Source organism: Pseudophryne corroboree, chromosome 7, assembly GCF_028390025.1.
Source record: "Pseudophryne corroboree isolate aPseCor3 chromosome 7, aPseCor3.hap2, whole genome shotgun sequence".
Taxonomy (NCBI): Eukaryota; Metazoa; Chordata; class Amphibia; order Anura; family Myobatrachidae; genus Pseudophryne; species Pseudophryne corroboree.
This window is the reverse complement of record NC_086450.1, coordinates 209,141,777-209,157,888: the sequence shown is the minus strand read 5'-3', so window position 1 is coordinate 209,157,888 and position 16,112 is coordinate 209,141,777. Positions and strand designations below refer to the sequence as shown.

General features: G+C 49.3%; 1 protein-coding gene across 1 annotated transcript in view; it reads right to left on the bottom strand.

The window, feature by feature from the left end:
• Window positions 1-16,112, bottom strand: part of PECR (peroxisomal trans-2-enoyl-CoA reductase) — a 155,499-nt gene that overhangs the window by 7,658 nt on the left and 131,729 nt on the right. Inside the window, exons 5-6 of the mRNA XM_063933966.1 lie at window positions 7,112-7,208; window positions 5,816-5,926 (exon numbers count right to left, since the gene is read on the bottom strand). Coding sequence (XP_063790036.1) covers window positions 5,816-5,926; window positions 7,112-7,208 — 208 coding nt within the window. The remainder of the gene's footprint in view (window positions 1-5,815; window positions 5,927-7,111; window positions 7,209-16,112) is intronic.

Sequence of the window (16,112 nt, the reverse complement as noted above, 5' to 3'; positions counted from 1 at the left end):
ATTGATAAGGCAGAAATTTGAACTTTAATGGAGCCCAACATTAGGCCCGCATCCACACCTGCTTGCAAAAAATGGAGCAAACGCCCCAGTTGAAAATCCTCCGTAGGAGCCTTCTTGGATTCACACCAAGATACAAATTTCTTCCAAATATGGTGGTAATGCTTTGCCGTTACTTCCTTTCTAGCCTGAAGAAGTGTGGGAATGACTTCACTGGGAATACCCTTTCGGGCTAGGATTTGGCGTTCAACCGCCATGCCATCAAACGCAGCCGCGGTAAGTCTTGAAACACGCATGGTCCTTGTTGTAACAGGTCCTCCCATAGAGGAAGAAGCCAGGGATCTTCTATGAGTAACTCCTGAAGATCTGGATACCAGGCCCTCTTTGGCTAGTCTGGAACAATGAGTATCGCCTGAACCCTTGTTCTTCTTATAATCTTTGTCACCTTTGGAATGAGTGGAAGTGGAGGGAACACATAGACCGACAGAAACACCCACGGTGTCACTAGGGCGTCCACCGCTATTGCTTGAGAGTCCCTCGACCTGGAACAATATCTCGGAAGCTTCTTGTTGAGGCGAGACGCCTCATGTCTATTTGAGGAATTCCCCAACGACTTGTCACTTCTGCAAAGACCTCTTGATGAAGACCCCACTCTCCTGGATGGAGATCGTGTCTGCTGAGGAAGTCTGCTTCCCAGTTGTCCACTCCTGGAATGAAGACTGCTGACAGAACGCTTGCATGTCTCTCCGCCAAGCGAAGAACTTTCGTGGCCTCCGCCATCGCCGCTCTGCTCTTTGTTCCGCCCTGGCGGTTTATGTACGCCACTGCTGTCATGTTGTCTGATTGAATCAAGACGGGAAGACCGCGAAGAAGATGTTCCGCTTGCAGAATGCCGTTGTAAATGGCCCTTAATTCCAGAATGTTTATGTGCAGACAAGCTTCCTGGCTTGACCATTTTCCCTGAAAATTTCTCCCCTGTGTGACTGCTCCCCAGCCTCAGAGACTTGCATCTGTGGTCACTAGGATCCAATCCTGAATCCCACCACAGAAGGGAGATTCTGGTCCTGGAGGATAGGATTATTTTCCGGTGCATGTCCAGGTGAGACCCGGACCACTTGTCCAACAGGTCCCACTGAAACACTCTGGCATGGAACCTGCCAAACTGGATGGCCTCGTAGGCCGCCACCATCTTCCCCAGCAACCGAGTGCATTGAAGAATCGACACTCTTGCCGGTTTCAGAATCTGTTTCACCATGTTCTGTATTTCCAGAGCTTTTTCATCTGGAAGAAAAACTCTTTGTAATTCTGTATCCAGAATCATACCCAGGAACGACAGCCGTGTTGTCGGAACCAGCTGTGATTTTTGCAAGTTTAGGAGCCAACCATGTTGTTGCAGAATCGTCAGTGAGAGCGCAACGGTTTTCAGCAATTGTTCCTTGGATCTCGCCTTTATGAGGAGATCGTCCAAGTACGGGATAATTGTGACACCCTGCTTGCGCAGGAGAACCATCATTTCCGCCATAACCTTGGTGAAAATTCTCGGAGCCGTGGACAGACCAAACGTCAACGCCTGAAATTGGTAATGACAATCCTGAACAGCAAACCTCAGGTAAGCCTGATGTGGAGGATATATGGGGACGTGTAAGTAGGCATCCTTTATGTCGACGAGACCATAAAATCCCCCTCCTCCAGACTGGAGATCATTGCTCGGAGAGATTCCATCTTGAATTTGAATTTTTTTAGATAGAAATTGAGGGATTTTAGGTTCAGAATCAGTCTGACTGAGCCATCTGGCTTTGGGACCACGAACAGGCTCGAATAAAAGCCTTCCCCCTGTTGTGACAGGGGTACCGTGACAATGACTTGATTTTGACACAGCTTTAGTATTGCAGCGCACACTACCTTCCGTTCTGGAAGAGAAGCTGGCAAGGCCGATTTGAAAAATCGGTGAGGGGGCACGTCTTGAAACTCTAATTTGTACCCTTGGGTTACTATTTCTAATATCCAAGGATCCAGGGCCGAGTGAGCCCAGACCTGACTGAAGAGTTTGAGACGTGCCCCCACTGGTGCGGACTCCCTCAGAGGAGCCCCAGCGTCATGCGGTGGATTTGGTAGAAGACGGAGAGGACTTCTGTTCTTGGGAACTTGCCACAGCCTGTGACCTTTTTCCCCTTCCTCTCGTAGCAAGGAAAGAGGACCCTTGTCCTTTTTTGTATTTATTGGGCTGAAAGGACTGCATCTGATAGTGGGGCGTTTTCTTTTGTTGTGCAGGAACATAAGGTAAAAATGATGAATACCCGCGGTAGCCGTAGATACCAGGTCAGTGAGGCCGTCACCAAACAAGACACTACCGTTAAACGGCAGAGACTCCATAGTCTTCTTAGAGTCAGCATCAGCATTCCATTGATGAATCCACAATGCCCTCCTAGCCGAGACTGCCATGGCATTGGCCCTTGATCCCAAAAGGCCAATATCCCTTGCAGCTTCTTTTAAATATGCTGCAGCGTCCCTGATATGACCCAGAGTTAAAAGCACGCTATCCCTGTCCAGGGTATCTATCTCAGATGACAAGTTATCTGCCCACTTTTCAATAGCGCTACTCACCCATGCCGAAGCAACGGCAGGCCTGAGTAGCGAACCTGTAGTGACATAAATGGATTTTAGTGTATTTTCCTGCTTACGATCCGCAGGATCCTTTAGGGCTGCCGTGTCAGGAGACGGAAGCGCTACCTTTTTGGACAGACGCGAGAGAGCTTTGTCCACCGTGGGGGTTGACTCCCACTTTTCCCTGTCCCCAGAGGGGAAAGGATATGCCACCGGAATTCTTTTAGGAACCTGCACCTTCTTGTCAGGATTTTCCCAAGCCTTTTCAAAAAGAGCGTTCAGTTCATGAGAGGGAGGAAACGTTACCTCAGGTTTCTTTCCTTTAAACATACAGACCCTTGTATCAGGAACAGCAGGGTCCTCCGTGATATGTAATACGTCTTTTATCGCCACAATCATGTAACGAATGCTCTTAGCCAGTTTAGGATTTAATCTTGCATCACTATAGTCGACACTGGAATCAGAGTCCGTGTCGGTATCTGTATCTGCTATCTGGGTAAATGCACGTTTCTGTGACCCGGAAGGGGTCTGAGTCTGCGACAATGCATCCTCCATGGATCTTCTCCATGTCTGGTTCCTAGCCTCAGATTTATCTAATCTCTTAGTCAATCGAGCCACATTTGCATTCAAAACACTCAACATATTTACCCAATCAGCCGTCGGCGGTGCCGACACAGTCACTCCCACAGTCTTTTCTGTCCCCACTCCAGCCTCCTCCTGGGAAGAGCACTCAGCCTCAGACATGTCGACACACGCGTACCGACACCCACAACCACACTGGGGCTATAGGGGACAGACCCACAGCAAAGCCTGTTAGAGAAACACAGAGGGAGTTCTGCCAGCTCACAACCCAGCGCCTATCCCGGTACTGACGCGTGTAAAACCTGTTAGCGCTTTTATAGTTGATAAAATAGCACCAAATCTCTTGTGCCTCCCCCCCCCCTGTTTTGCACCCTGTTACTTGTACAGTAGTGTGGGAGGCCAGGCTCAGCTGTGAAGAGAAAATGGCGCTGGTCAGAGCTGTGAGGACTAAGCCACGCCCCCTTAATGGCGCGCTTCAGTCCCGCTTAATTTTATATATTTATACTGGCGGGGGTCTGTATTTAGGCCCTCATTCCGAGTTGTTCGCTCGGTAAAAATCTTCGCATCGCAGCGATTTTCCGCTTAATGCGCATGCGCAATGTCCGCACTGCGACTGCGCCAAGTAAATTTGCTATGCAGTTAGGAATTTTACTCACGGCTTTTTCATCGCTCTGGCGATCGTAATGTGATTGACAGGAAATGGGTGTTACTGGGCGGAAACAGGCCGTTTTATGGGCGTGTGGGAAAAAACGCTACCGTTTCCGGAAAAAACGCAGGAGTGGCTGGAGAAACGGGGGAGTGTCTGGGCGAACGCTGGGTGTGTTTGTGACGTCAAACCAGGAACGACAAGCACTGAAATGATCGCAGATGCCGAGTAAGTCTGGAGCTACTCAGAAACTGCTACGAGGTGTGTAATCGCAATATTGCGAATACATCGTTCGCAATTTTAAGATGCTAAGATTCACTCCCAGTAGGCGGCGGCTTAGCATGAGCAAATCTGCTAAAATTCACTTGCGAGCGAACAACTCGGAATGAGGGCCTTAGTGCCCAGGCACTGTATACACTTGTGCCAGTAGCAAATTAGGTTTTATGCTGCCCAGGGCGCCCCCCCCCTGCGCCCTACACCCTGCAGTGCCGTCTTGTATGTGGAAGCATGGCGCGCAGCGCGGTACCTCAAAAGCCGTCTTCTGCCATCACTGAAGTCTTCTGATCTTCTTCTACTCACCCGGCTTCTGACTTCTGGCTCTGCAAGGGGCGCGCGGCTCCGGGAACGAGCATCTAGGCGTACCTAGCGATCAGACCCTCTGGAGCTAATGGTGTCCAGTAGCCTAAGAAACAGAGCCTTGAAACTCACAGAAGTAGGTATGCTTCTCTCCCCTCAGTCCCACGATGCAGGGAGCCTGTTGCCAGCAGGTCTCCCTGAAAATAATAAACCTAACATAAGTCTTTTTCTGAGAAACTCTGGAGAGCCTCTCAGTGTGCATCCAGTCTCACTGGGCACAGAATCTAACTGGAGTCTGGAGGAGGGGCATAGAGGGAGGAGCCAGTTCACACCCCTTTTAAAGTCTTAAAGTGCCCATGTCTCCTGTGGACCCCGTCTATACCCCATGGTTCTTGAAGCATCCCCAGCATCCTCTAGGATGTATGAGAAATTAAACCTATAAGAAATGCTTTATGTGTTTAGGCTATTAAGCCTACAAGAGGTGTTTTATCTCCTATATAATTTCCCAGATCTGTCACTCTGTGACTGTGTGGCTAACGTTGGGTGGAGTCACAGTCACAGAGCTAGGTCAATAGGAGGAGAACGGCGCCCCTCAGTCAGTCACTGCCGCCACTGTATGTATGGCCGCTCTGTCTCCCGCCCCCACCTCCTCCTCTCTCCCCGGCTCCATCTCCCCCTCCCCGGCCAGCGGGGACTCCCATGCTGAGGCGGAGAGAGGCCGCCTGATATCACCGTGCACAGTACGGAGCCAGCCACACAGAGACCGAGGGCACCCCCGGACTCCCTCCCCCATCGGCGTCACCCCAGCACCCGCCATTCCCCCAACCACAGCACCTACTAGGTGATTCATCGTCCCCTGCGTGCGCTGTTCACGCCATCACACGGAACTACGGCCCCTTAACCATCGCACACCCTTTGTCCGTGCAATATTTAACCACTCACAGAATTATGATTTGAAATAATACTCCATATAATCTAAATATTGCACGGCCCAAGGGCGTGCAAGGGTTAAGGGGGCGTAGCCCCTTGCGACAGTGTGAAGAGCACCCATAGGGTGCGATGAGTCACCTAGTGTTCAATCTCTGCTGATCTAACAGCTTGGTAAACATGTCTCAAATTGGTTCACTGACCATGTGAAAAAAACCAGACAGTAAGCTCAAGTGAAGAGCACTATATGTATCATAGGCACAAGGATATCTCAGGACATATTACATCCATATCAGACCATAATTCACTGGCACTTTCACTGTTTGGTCACCAACTGAACTTTAGTTGTAACTCTGGTTCACAGGGATCCTACCATAAAGCTGAAGGGAAAGTGCTTGTGTCCTAACACTGAACAACCCTAAAATGCTGTCAGAGACAGATGTACTAGCAACCTTTTGCAGGTAATGATCACTTGAGTTATACCTCCTCAGGAACTCCTAGTCTCTTTGCTGGTATCTTGGGGATGAAGTTTTGAAACATTGCGGGCCCAATATCTTTGTAATTCTCTACAGCAGTCTGTGAAAAGATTGTACCCTGCAAAGCAAAACCACATAAATAAAAGTTGTAAGTTGTCAAGTCTTTAAAATGACAAGTTGTAAATTTGCAGTCTACAGTATAAGTTGATTTATGATGTCATCATACATAAGAGCATGGATAAGTGCATCAATATGTACAATAGTTTGCTGACATAGAAACACACAAGTAGAATTTTGCGGCAGAAAATAACTACTTGGCCCATCTAATCTGCCCTTAACACATGCACACGCACATACTTGTTGGGTCAATTAACCTGCCAGCATATTTTTTTGATTGTGGGAGGAAACCAGAGCATCCGTCGGAAAACCCATACAAGCAAGGAGAGGATATACAAACTCCACACAGTTAGGATGTGGTGAGAATCAAACCCATGACCTCAGTGCTCTGAGACAGTAATGCTAACCATTGCAACATCCGCACTGCCCAACGCACAAAAATGTGTATCTTCTGATGACACATAATTCAGATAGTCCCCTTGCCCCCAAACTCTCATAACTAATGTAAAATATAAAGGCAAGAATGAGCTGTGTGTTAGGAAGAAAAATAAAAAGTTGAAATTACTACAGGAATTTACTGCAAAAGTAGGAGCCATGGCCCTCATTCCGAGTTGTTCGCTCGTTATTTTTCATCGCATCGCAGCGATTTTCCGCAAACTGCGCATGCGCAATGTTCGCACTGCGGCTGCGCCAAGTAAATTTGCTATGAAGTTTGGTATTTTACTCACGGCATTACAAGGTTTTTTCTTCGTTCTGCTGATCGTTGTGTGATTGACAGGAAGTGGGTGTTTCTGGGCGGAAACTGGCCGTTTTATGGGAGTGTGTGAAAAAACGCTGTCGTTTCTGGGAAAAACGCGGGAGTGGCTGTAGAAACGGGGGAGTGTCTGGGCGAACGCTGGGTTTGTTTGTGACGTCAAACCAGGAACGAAAAGCACTGAACTGATCGCACTGGAAGAGTAAGTCTCGAGCTACTCAGAAACTGCAAAGTAAAATAATTTCGCAATATTGCGAATACTTCGTTCGCAATTCAGCTAAGCTAAGATTCACTCCCAGAGGGCGGCGGCTTAGCGTGTGCATTGCTGCGAAAAGCGGCTAGCGAGCGAACAACTCGGAATGAGGGCCCATGTGTGAGAATGCATGTATGGATATGTATAAATGAGCCCCCTTTCAAATATCTGTTACTTACAGGAGCGACAGAGTTTATCCTGACACCTCTGTGTGCCCATTCAATAGAGAGACTTTTGGTCAGATTGTCCACAGCAGCTCTCGCAGCACCTGTATGCCTAAAGAAGACGATGGCATGAGATATAGATATTATATGTAGTACAAACAAGTCAACAAAGGGAACACATTACACAACCACTGAAACACATATCTGCTTTAAACTGAAAAGTGCACTCTCTAAATCCAATAAACATGTAACACGGGTACCTATAGCCATGTCATTCTGTCTTAGGCTGAGAGCGGAAGTTACATAAGTGAGAATGGGACCTACAGTATATGGGATGGGCAGGAGAGGTAAGGGAGGTGTTCACACAAGGGGAAGAGGACACAAGGTGCTTCTAGAAAAACCTAAAATGTGAGTTTCATTAGTGTAATTTAAGCCCCAAACAGCAACTAATCAAATATATATTTTCAATATCTACATCAACTTGCACTGTATGCAGATAAAAGTGTATATCTATATAGCTTTCTCTTACGTCCTAGAGGATGCTGGGGACTCCGTAAGGACCATGGGGTATAGATGGGCTCCGCAGGAGATATGGGCACTATAAAGAACTTTAGAATGGGTGTGCACTGGCTCCTCCCTCTATGCCCCTCCTCCAGACCTCAGTTAGATCCTGTGCCCAGAGGAGACTGGGTGCATTACAGGGGAGCTCTCCTGAGTTTCTCTGATAAAGAATTTTGTTAGGTTTTTTATTTTCAGGGAGCACTGCTGGCAACAGGCTCCCTGCATCGTGGGACTGAGGAGAGAGAAGCAGACCTACTTAAGTGATAGGCTCTGCTTCTTAGGCTACTGGACACCATTAGCTCCAGAGGGAGTCGGAATGCAGGTCTCCCCTCGCTGTTCGTCCCAGAGCCGCGCCGCTGTCCTCCTCGCAGAGCCGGAAGATAGAAGCCAGGTGAGTATAAAAAGAAAGAAGACTTCAAGGCGGCAGAAGACTTCAGATCTTCACTGAGGTAAGCGCTGCGCGCCATTGCTCCCACACACTACACACAATAGCGGGCACTGATGGGTGCAGGGCACGGGGCGGGCGCCCTGGGCAGCAATAAAAACCTCTAAATCTGGCATTATAAGGTTAGACACTGTGGAGGCAGTATTTCTATAAATCCCCCGGCAGTTTTGTGATATTTTGAGCGGGACCGAAGCCCGCCGCTGGAGGGGGCGGAGCTTGGTCCCTCAGCACTAACCAGCGCCATTTTCTGCACAGAGATTGCAGAGAAGCTGGCTCCCCGGTCTCTCCCCTGCTGAACACGGTGACACAGGGCTGAAAAGAGGAGGGGGGGGGGGGGGGGGGGGGGCACTTGTGAGGCGCATGGCTCAGCTAAGGAGGAGGTGGTGCAGATGTCTCCGGACACGGCAGCCCTCAAGGATCCTGCTGATCGCAGACAGGAAACTACTTTAAAGTCTATTTATGCGCGTACAGGTGCTTTGCTCAGACCGGCAATAGCATCGGCATGGGTGTGTAGTGCAGTTGCAGCTTGGACAGATACCGGCATGGGTGTGTAGTGTGTAGTGCAGTTGCAGCTTGGACAGATACCTTGTCAGCTGATCTTGATACCCTAGACAGGGATACCATTTTATTGACCTTAGGCCACATTAAAGATGCAGTCTTATATATGAGGGACCCTCAAAGAGACGTTGGGCTACTAGGTTCGAGAGCCAACGCCATGGTGATTTCTGCTAGGCGAGCCCTGTGGACCCGCCAATGGACGGGTGATGCCGACTCAAAGAAGCATGTGGAGGTTTTGCCATACAAAGGTGAAGTTTTATTTGGGGACGGTCTCGCGGACCTGGGGGTATATTTACAAAGATTCGTGTTTTTGCCGTTTTGAAGGGTGTTTGATCTCGAATGGTATCGGGTGCATTTTACTGCAACTTTTTGAATCCTGATACGGTCATTCACTAAGCTGCCGACTTTTCACAATTCGCATTTTCCGATGTCGATGTGATTCGTAATGTCAGGCAGTGTTTTACGGGAGTGATGAGTAAAACACTGCCTGACAAAACACAAGGAATCCCGGCCGGATCTGTGCAGGGCTTCATTGTGTACCTTAAAAAGGTGTTTAAAGTCTTTAAAATTCTGAAAAACAATGCGTGGGGTCCCCCCTCCTAAGCACAACCAGCCTCGGGCTCTTTGAGCCGGTCCTGGTTGACAAAATATGGGGGGAAAAATGACAGGGGTTCCCCCATATTTCATCAACCAGCACCGGGCTCTGCGCCTGGTCCTGGTTCCAAAAATACGGGGGACAAAAAGCGTAGTGGTCCCCCGTATTTTTAAAACCAGCACCGGGCTCCACTAGCCAGGTACATAATGTCACAGCCGGGGGACACTTTTATAGTGGTCCCTGCGGCCCTGGCATTACATATCCAACTAGTCACCCCTGGCCGGGGTACCCTGGAGGAGTGGGAACACATTAAATCAAGGGGTCACCCCCTCCAGCCACCCAAGGGCCAGGGGTGAAGCCCGAGGCTGTCCCCCCCATCCAAGGGCGGCGGATGGGGGGCTGATAGCCAAGTGTAAAAAATGTGAGTATTGTTTTTAGTAGCAGTACTACAAGTCCCAGCAAGCCTCCGCCGCAAGCTGGTACTTGGAGAACCACAAGTACCAGCATGCGGTGGAAAACCTGGGCCGCTGGTACCTGTAGTACTACTACTAAAAAAATACCCCCAAAAAAACAGGACACACACCGTCAAAGTATAAGTTTATTACATACATGCACACCTGCATACATACATACTTACCTATGTTCCCACAAGGCTCAGTCCTCTTCTCCATGTAGAATCCTTGGGGGACCTGTGAAAAAAATTATACTCACATAATCCAGTGTAGATTCTGTCCTTTGTATAATCCACGTACTTGGCAAAACAAAAAAACGGAAACCCGACCACGCACTGAAAGGGGTCCCATGTTTACACATGGGACCCCTTTCCCCCGACTGCCAGGACCCCCTCTGACTCCTGTCAAAGAGGGTCCCTTCAGCCAATCAGGGAGCGCCACGTCGTGGCACTCTCCTGATTGGCTGTGTGCTCCTGTAGTGTCTGTGAGGCAGCACACGGCAGAGATACAATGTAGCACCTATGCGCTCCATTGTATCCAATGGTGGGAACTTTGCGGTCAGCGGTGAGGTTACTTTCGGTCAACCGCTGCAAATCGGCAAAACTCTGATTTTTAGTAAATACTGGCCCTGGTCGTCACAGCTACCGCGGGTAAATCTACCTTTTTGCCTTTTGTTCCCCCACAGCAAAAGAAAACTCCACAATATCAGATGCAGTCTTTCGGTCGCATAAGTCCAGAAGAGGTCGGGGCTCATCTTTCCTCGCCAGAGGTTTGGGTAGAGGAAAGAGAGCACCTGCTCCAGCTAGTTCCCAGGAGCAGAAGTCCTCCGCGGCTTCTACTAAATCCACCGCATGACGCACGTCTTCGACTCTTCAGCCAGGTCTGGGTTCTGTCAGACGTGGATCCTTGGGCGATGGATATTGTATCCCAAGGCTACCAACTGGAATTCGAAGAGGTGCCCCCTCGCCGATTTTTCAAGCCGGCGTTGCCAGCTTCTTCCCCAGAGAGGGAAGTAGTGTTAGCTGCAATTCAAAAGCTGTGTCAACAGCAAGTGATTGTCAAGGGTCCCCTAGTCCAACAGGGGAAAGGGTACTATTCGTCCCTGTTCGTGGTCCCAAAGCCGGATGGTTCGGTCAGACCTATTTTAAATCTAAAATCCCTAAACCTGTACTTGAAAAAGTTAAAATTCAAGATGGAATCGCTCCGGGCTGTGATCTCCAGTCTGGAAGGGGGGGATTTTATGGTGTCACTCGACATAAAGGATGCATACCTTCATGTCCCCATATATCCTCCTCATCAGGCGTACCTGAGATTCGCTGTACAGGACTGTCATTACCAGTTTAAGACGTTGCCGTTTGGGCTTTCCACGGCCCCGAGGATTTTCACCAAGGTGATGGCGGAGATGATGGTGCTCGTGCGCAGACAGGGAGTCACAATTATCCCATACTTGGACGATCTCCTGATAAAAGCAAGATCAAGAGATCAATTGCAGAAGAGCGTGTCGCTCTCCCTGAGAGTGCTACAACAAGAGAGTGCTGTAACATGATTCAGCAGGCTCATTCTACGGCTGGATTGCCGTTAACAAATTCGGTAAAGGCCCATTCCACTGGGAAGGTGGCCTCTTCTTGGGCGGCTGCCCGAGGCGCCTCGGCTTTACAGCTTTGCCGAGCAGCTACCTGGTCAGGTTCAAACACTTTTGCAAAGTTCTATAAGTTTGATACCCTGGCTGATGAGGACCTTGCGTTTGCTCAGTCGGTGCTGCAGAGTCGTCCGCACTCTCCCGCCCGGTCTGGAGCTTTGGTATAAACCACATGGTCCTTACGGAGTCCCCAGCATCCTCTAGGACGTAAGAGAAAATTAGTTTTATGGTAAGAACTTACCCTTGTTAAAACTCTTTCTGCGAGGTACACTGGGCTCCACAAGTCTGGACAATGGGATGTAGAGTAGGATCTTGATCCGAGGCACCAACAGGCTCAAAGCTTTGAATGTTCCCAGAATGCACAGCGCCGCCTCCTATATCACCCCGCCTTCCAGCACAGGAGCTCAGTTTAGTTAACCAGCCCAGTGCAGTAGCAGGAAAAGAGACGACAACGGTTAGTAGCCACATGAACCACACTCTCACGACAAGAGAAGTGTCAGCGGCTAATGCCATATCAACCCAAAGAAGCTAAGTGCGTCAGGGTGGGCGCCTTGTGGAGCCCAGTGTACCTCGCAGAGTTTTAACAAGGGTAAATTCTTACCATAAAACTCGTTTTCTGCTGCGGGGTACACTGGGCTCCACAAGTCTGGACAATGGGGATGTCCTAAAGCAGTTCCTTATGGGAGGGGACGCACTGTAGCGGGCACAAGAACCCGGCGTCCAAAGGAAGAATCCTGGGAAGCGGCAGTATCGAAGGCATAGAACCTTATGAACGTGTTCCCGGAGGACCACGTAGCCGCCTTGCACAATTGATCAAGGGTCGCACCACGTTGGGCCGCCCAAGAAGGTCCAACAGACTAAGTAGAATGGGCCGTAATGTGAACAGGAGCTGACAGACCAGCCTTCACAAAAGCATGCACAATCACCATTCTAATCCACCTGGCCAGGGTCTGCTTGTGAGCAGGCCAGCCACGTTTGTGAAATCCAAACAAAACAAAGAGAGAATCAGACTTTCGAATAGAAGCAGTTCTCTTCACATAGATACGGAGAGCCCGTACCACATCCAAAGACCGCTCTTTGGGAGACAAATCAGGAGAGACAAAAGCTGGAACCACAATCTCCTGATTAAGGTGGAACGAAGAAACCACCTTAGGTAAATATCCGGGACGAGTCCTAAGAACCGCCCGGTCACGGTGAAAAAATAAGAATTTACTTACCGATAATTCTATTTCTCGGAGTCCGTAGTGGATGCTGGGGTTCCTGAAAGGACCATGGGGAATAGCGGCTCCGCAGGAGACAGGGCACAAAAAGTAAAGCTTTCCGATCAGGTGGTGTGCACTGGCTCCTCCCCCTATGACCCTCCTCCAAGCCTCAGTTAGGTACTGTGCCCGGACGAGCGTACACAATAAGGGAGGAATTTTGAATCCCGGGTAAGACTCATACCAGCCACACCAATCACACCGTACAACTTGTGATCAAACCCAGTTAACAGTATGATAACAGAGGAGCCTCTGAAAGATGGCTTCCTAAACAATAACCCGAATTAGTTAACAATAACTATGTACAATTATTGCAGATAATCCGCACTTGGGATGGGCGCCCAGCATCCACTACGGACTCCGAGAAATAGAATTATCGGTAAGTAAATTCTTATTTTCTCTATCGTCCTAGTGGATGCTGGGGTTCCTGAAAGGACCATGGGGATTATACCAAAGCTCCCAAACGGGCGGGAGAGTGCGGATGACTCTGTAGCACCGAATGAGAGAACTCCAGGTCCTCCTTAGCCAGAGTATCAAATTTGTAAAATTTTACAAACGTGTTCTCCCCTGACCACGTAGCTGCTCGGCAAAGTTGTAATGCCGAGACCCCTCGGGCAGCCGCCCAAGATGAGCCCACCTTCCTTGTGGAGTGGGCCTTTACAGATTTAGGCTGTGGCAGGCCTGCCACAGAATGTGCAAGTTGGATTGTGCTACAGATCCAACGAGCAATCGTCTGCTTAGACGCAGGAGCACCCATCTTGTTGGGTGCATACAATATAAACAACGAGTCAGATTTTCTGACTCCAGCTGTCCTTGCAATATATATTTTTAATGCTCTGACAACGTCCAGTAACTTGGAGTCCTCCAAGTCACTTGTAGCCGCAGGCACTACAATAGGCTGGTTCAGATGAAATGCTGACACCACCTTAGGGAGAAAATGCGGACGAGTCCGCAGTTCTGCCCTGTCCGAATGGAAAATCAGATATGGGCTTTTGTAAGATAAAGCTGCCAGTTCTGACACTCTCCTGGCCGAAGCCAGGGCTAGTAACATGGTCACTTTCCATGTGAGATATTTTAAATCCACCTTTTTTAGTGGTTCAAACCAATGAGATTTTAGAAATTCCAAAACCACATTGAGATCCCACGGTGCCACTGGAGGCACCACAGGAGGCTGTATATGCAGCACTCCCTTAACAAAAGTCTGGACTTCAGGAACTGAACCCAATTCTTTTTGAAAGAAAATCGACAGGGCCGAAATTTGAACCTTAATAGATCCCAATTTGAGACCCATAGACAATCCTGATTGCAGGAAATGTAGGAATCGACCCAGTTGAAATTCCTCCGTCGGAGCACTCCGATCCTCGCACCACGCAACATATCTTCGCCAAATGCGGTGATAGTGTTGCACGGTTACTTCCTTCCTTGCTTTAATCCAAGTAGGAATGACTTCTTCCGGCATGCCTTTTTCCTTTAGGATCCGGCGTTCAACCGCCATGCCGTCAAACGCAGCCGCGGTAAGTCTTGAAACAGACAGGGACCCTGCTGAAGCAAGTCCCTCCTTAGAGGTAGAGGCCACGGATCTTCCGTGATCATCTCTTGAAGTTCCGGGTACCAAGTCCTTCTTGGCCAATCCGGAACCACTAGTATCGTTCTTACGCCTCTTTGCCGTATAATTCTCAATACTTTTGGTATGAGAGGCAGAGGAGGAAACACATACACCGACTGGTACACCCAAGGCGTTACCAGCGCGTCCACAGCTATTGCCTGCGGATCTCTTGACCTGGCGCAATACCTGTCCAGTTTTTTGTTGAGGCGAGACGCCATCATGTCCACCATTGGTCTTTCCCAACGGGTTACCAGCATGTGGAAGACTTCCGGATGAAGTCCCCACTCTCCCGGGTGAAGGTCGTGTCTGCTGAGGAAGTCTGCTTCCCAGTTGTCCACTCCCGGGATGAACACTGCTGACAGTGCTATCACATGATTCTCTGCCCAGCGAAGAATCCTTGCAGCTTCTGCCATTGCACTCCTGCTTCTTGTGCCGCCCTGTCTGTTTACATGGGCGACTGCCGTGATGTTGTCCGACTGGATCAACACCGGTTTTCCTTGAAGCAGAGGTTCTGCCTGGCTTAGAGCATTGTAGATTGCTCTTAGTTCCAGAATGTTTATGTGAAGAGACGTTTCCAGGCTCGTCCACACTCCCTGGAAGTTTCTTCCTTGTGTGACTGCTCCCCAGCCTCTCAGGCTGGCGTCCGTGGTCACCAGGATCCAATCCTGTATGCCGAATCTGCGGCCCTCCAATAGATGAGCACTCTGCAACCACCACAGAAGAGATACCCTTGTCCTTGGAGACAGGGTTATCCGCTGGTGCATCTGAAGATGCGACCCTGACCATTTGTCCAACAGATCCCTCTGGAAAATTCGTGCATGGAATCTGCCGAATGGAATTGCTTCGTAAGAAGCCACCATTTTTCCCAGGACTCTTGTGCATTGATGTACAGACACCTTTCCTGGTTTTAGGAGGTTCCTGACAAGCTTGGATAACTCCTTGGCTTTTTCCTCCGGGAGAAAAACCTTTTTCTGAACCGTGTCCAGAATCATCCCTAGGAACAGCAGACGAGTTGTCGGCATTAACTGGGATTTTGGAATATTCAGAATCCAGCCGTGCTGTTTTAGCACTTCTTGAGACAGTGCTAATCCCCTCTCTAGCTGTTCTCTGGACCTTGCCCTTATTAGGAGATCGTCCAAGTATGGGATAATTAATACGCCTTTTCTTCGAAGAAGAATCATCATCTCGGCCATTACCTTTGTAAAGACCCGAGGTGCCGTGGACAATCCGAACGGCAGCGTCTGAAACTGATAGTGACAGTTTTGTACAACGAACCTGAGGTACCCCTGGTGTGAGGGGTAAATTGGAACGTGGAGGTACGCATCCTTGATGTCCAAGGACACCATAAAGTCCCCTTCTTCCAGGTTCGCTATCACTGCTCTGAGTGACTCCATTTTGAACTTGAACTTCTTTATGTACAGGTTCAAGGACTTCAGATTTAGAATAGGTCTTACCGAGCCGTCCGGCTTCGGTACCACAAATAGAGTGGAATAATACCCCTTTCCCTGTTGTAAAAGAGGTACCTTGACTATCACCTGCTGAGAGTACAGCTTGTGAATGGCTTCCAAAACCGTCTCCCTTTCTGAGGGGGACGTTGGTAAAGCAGACTTCAGGAAACGGCGAGGCGGATCTGTCTCTAGTTCCAACCTGTACCCCTGAGATATTATCTGCAGGATCCAGGGATCTACCTGCGAGTGAGCCCACTGCGCGCTGAAATTCTTGAGACGACCGCCCACGAGTCCGCTTGAGAAGCCCCAGCGTCATGCTGAGGCTTTTGTAGAAGCGGGGGAGGGCTTCTGTTCCTGGGAAGGAGCTGCCTGTTGGTGTCTCTTCCCCCTTCCTCTGCCTCGTGGCAGATATGAATATCCCTTTGCTCTCTTGTTTTTAAAGGAACGAAAGGG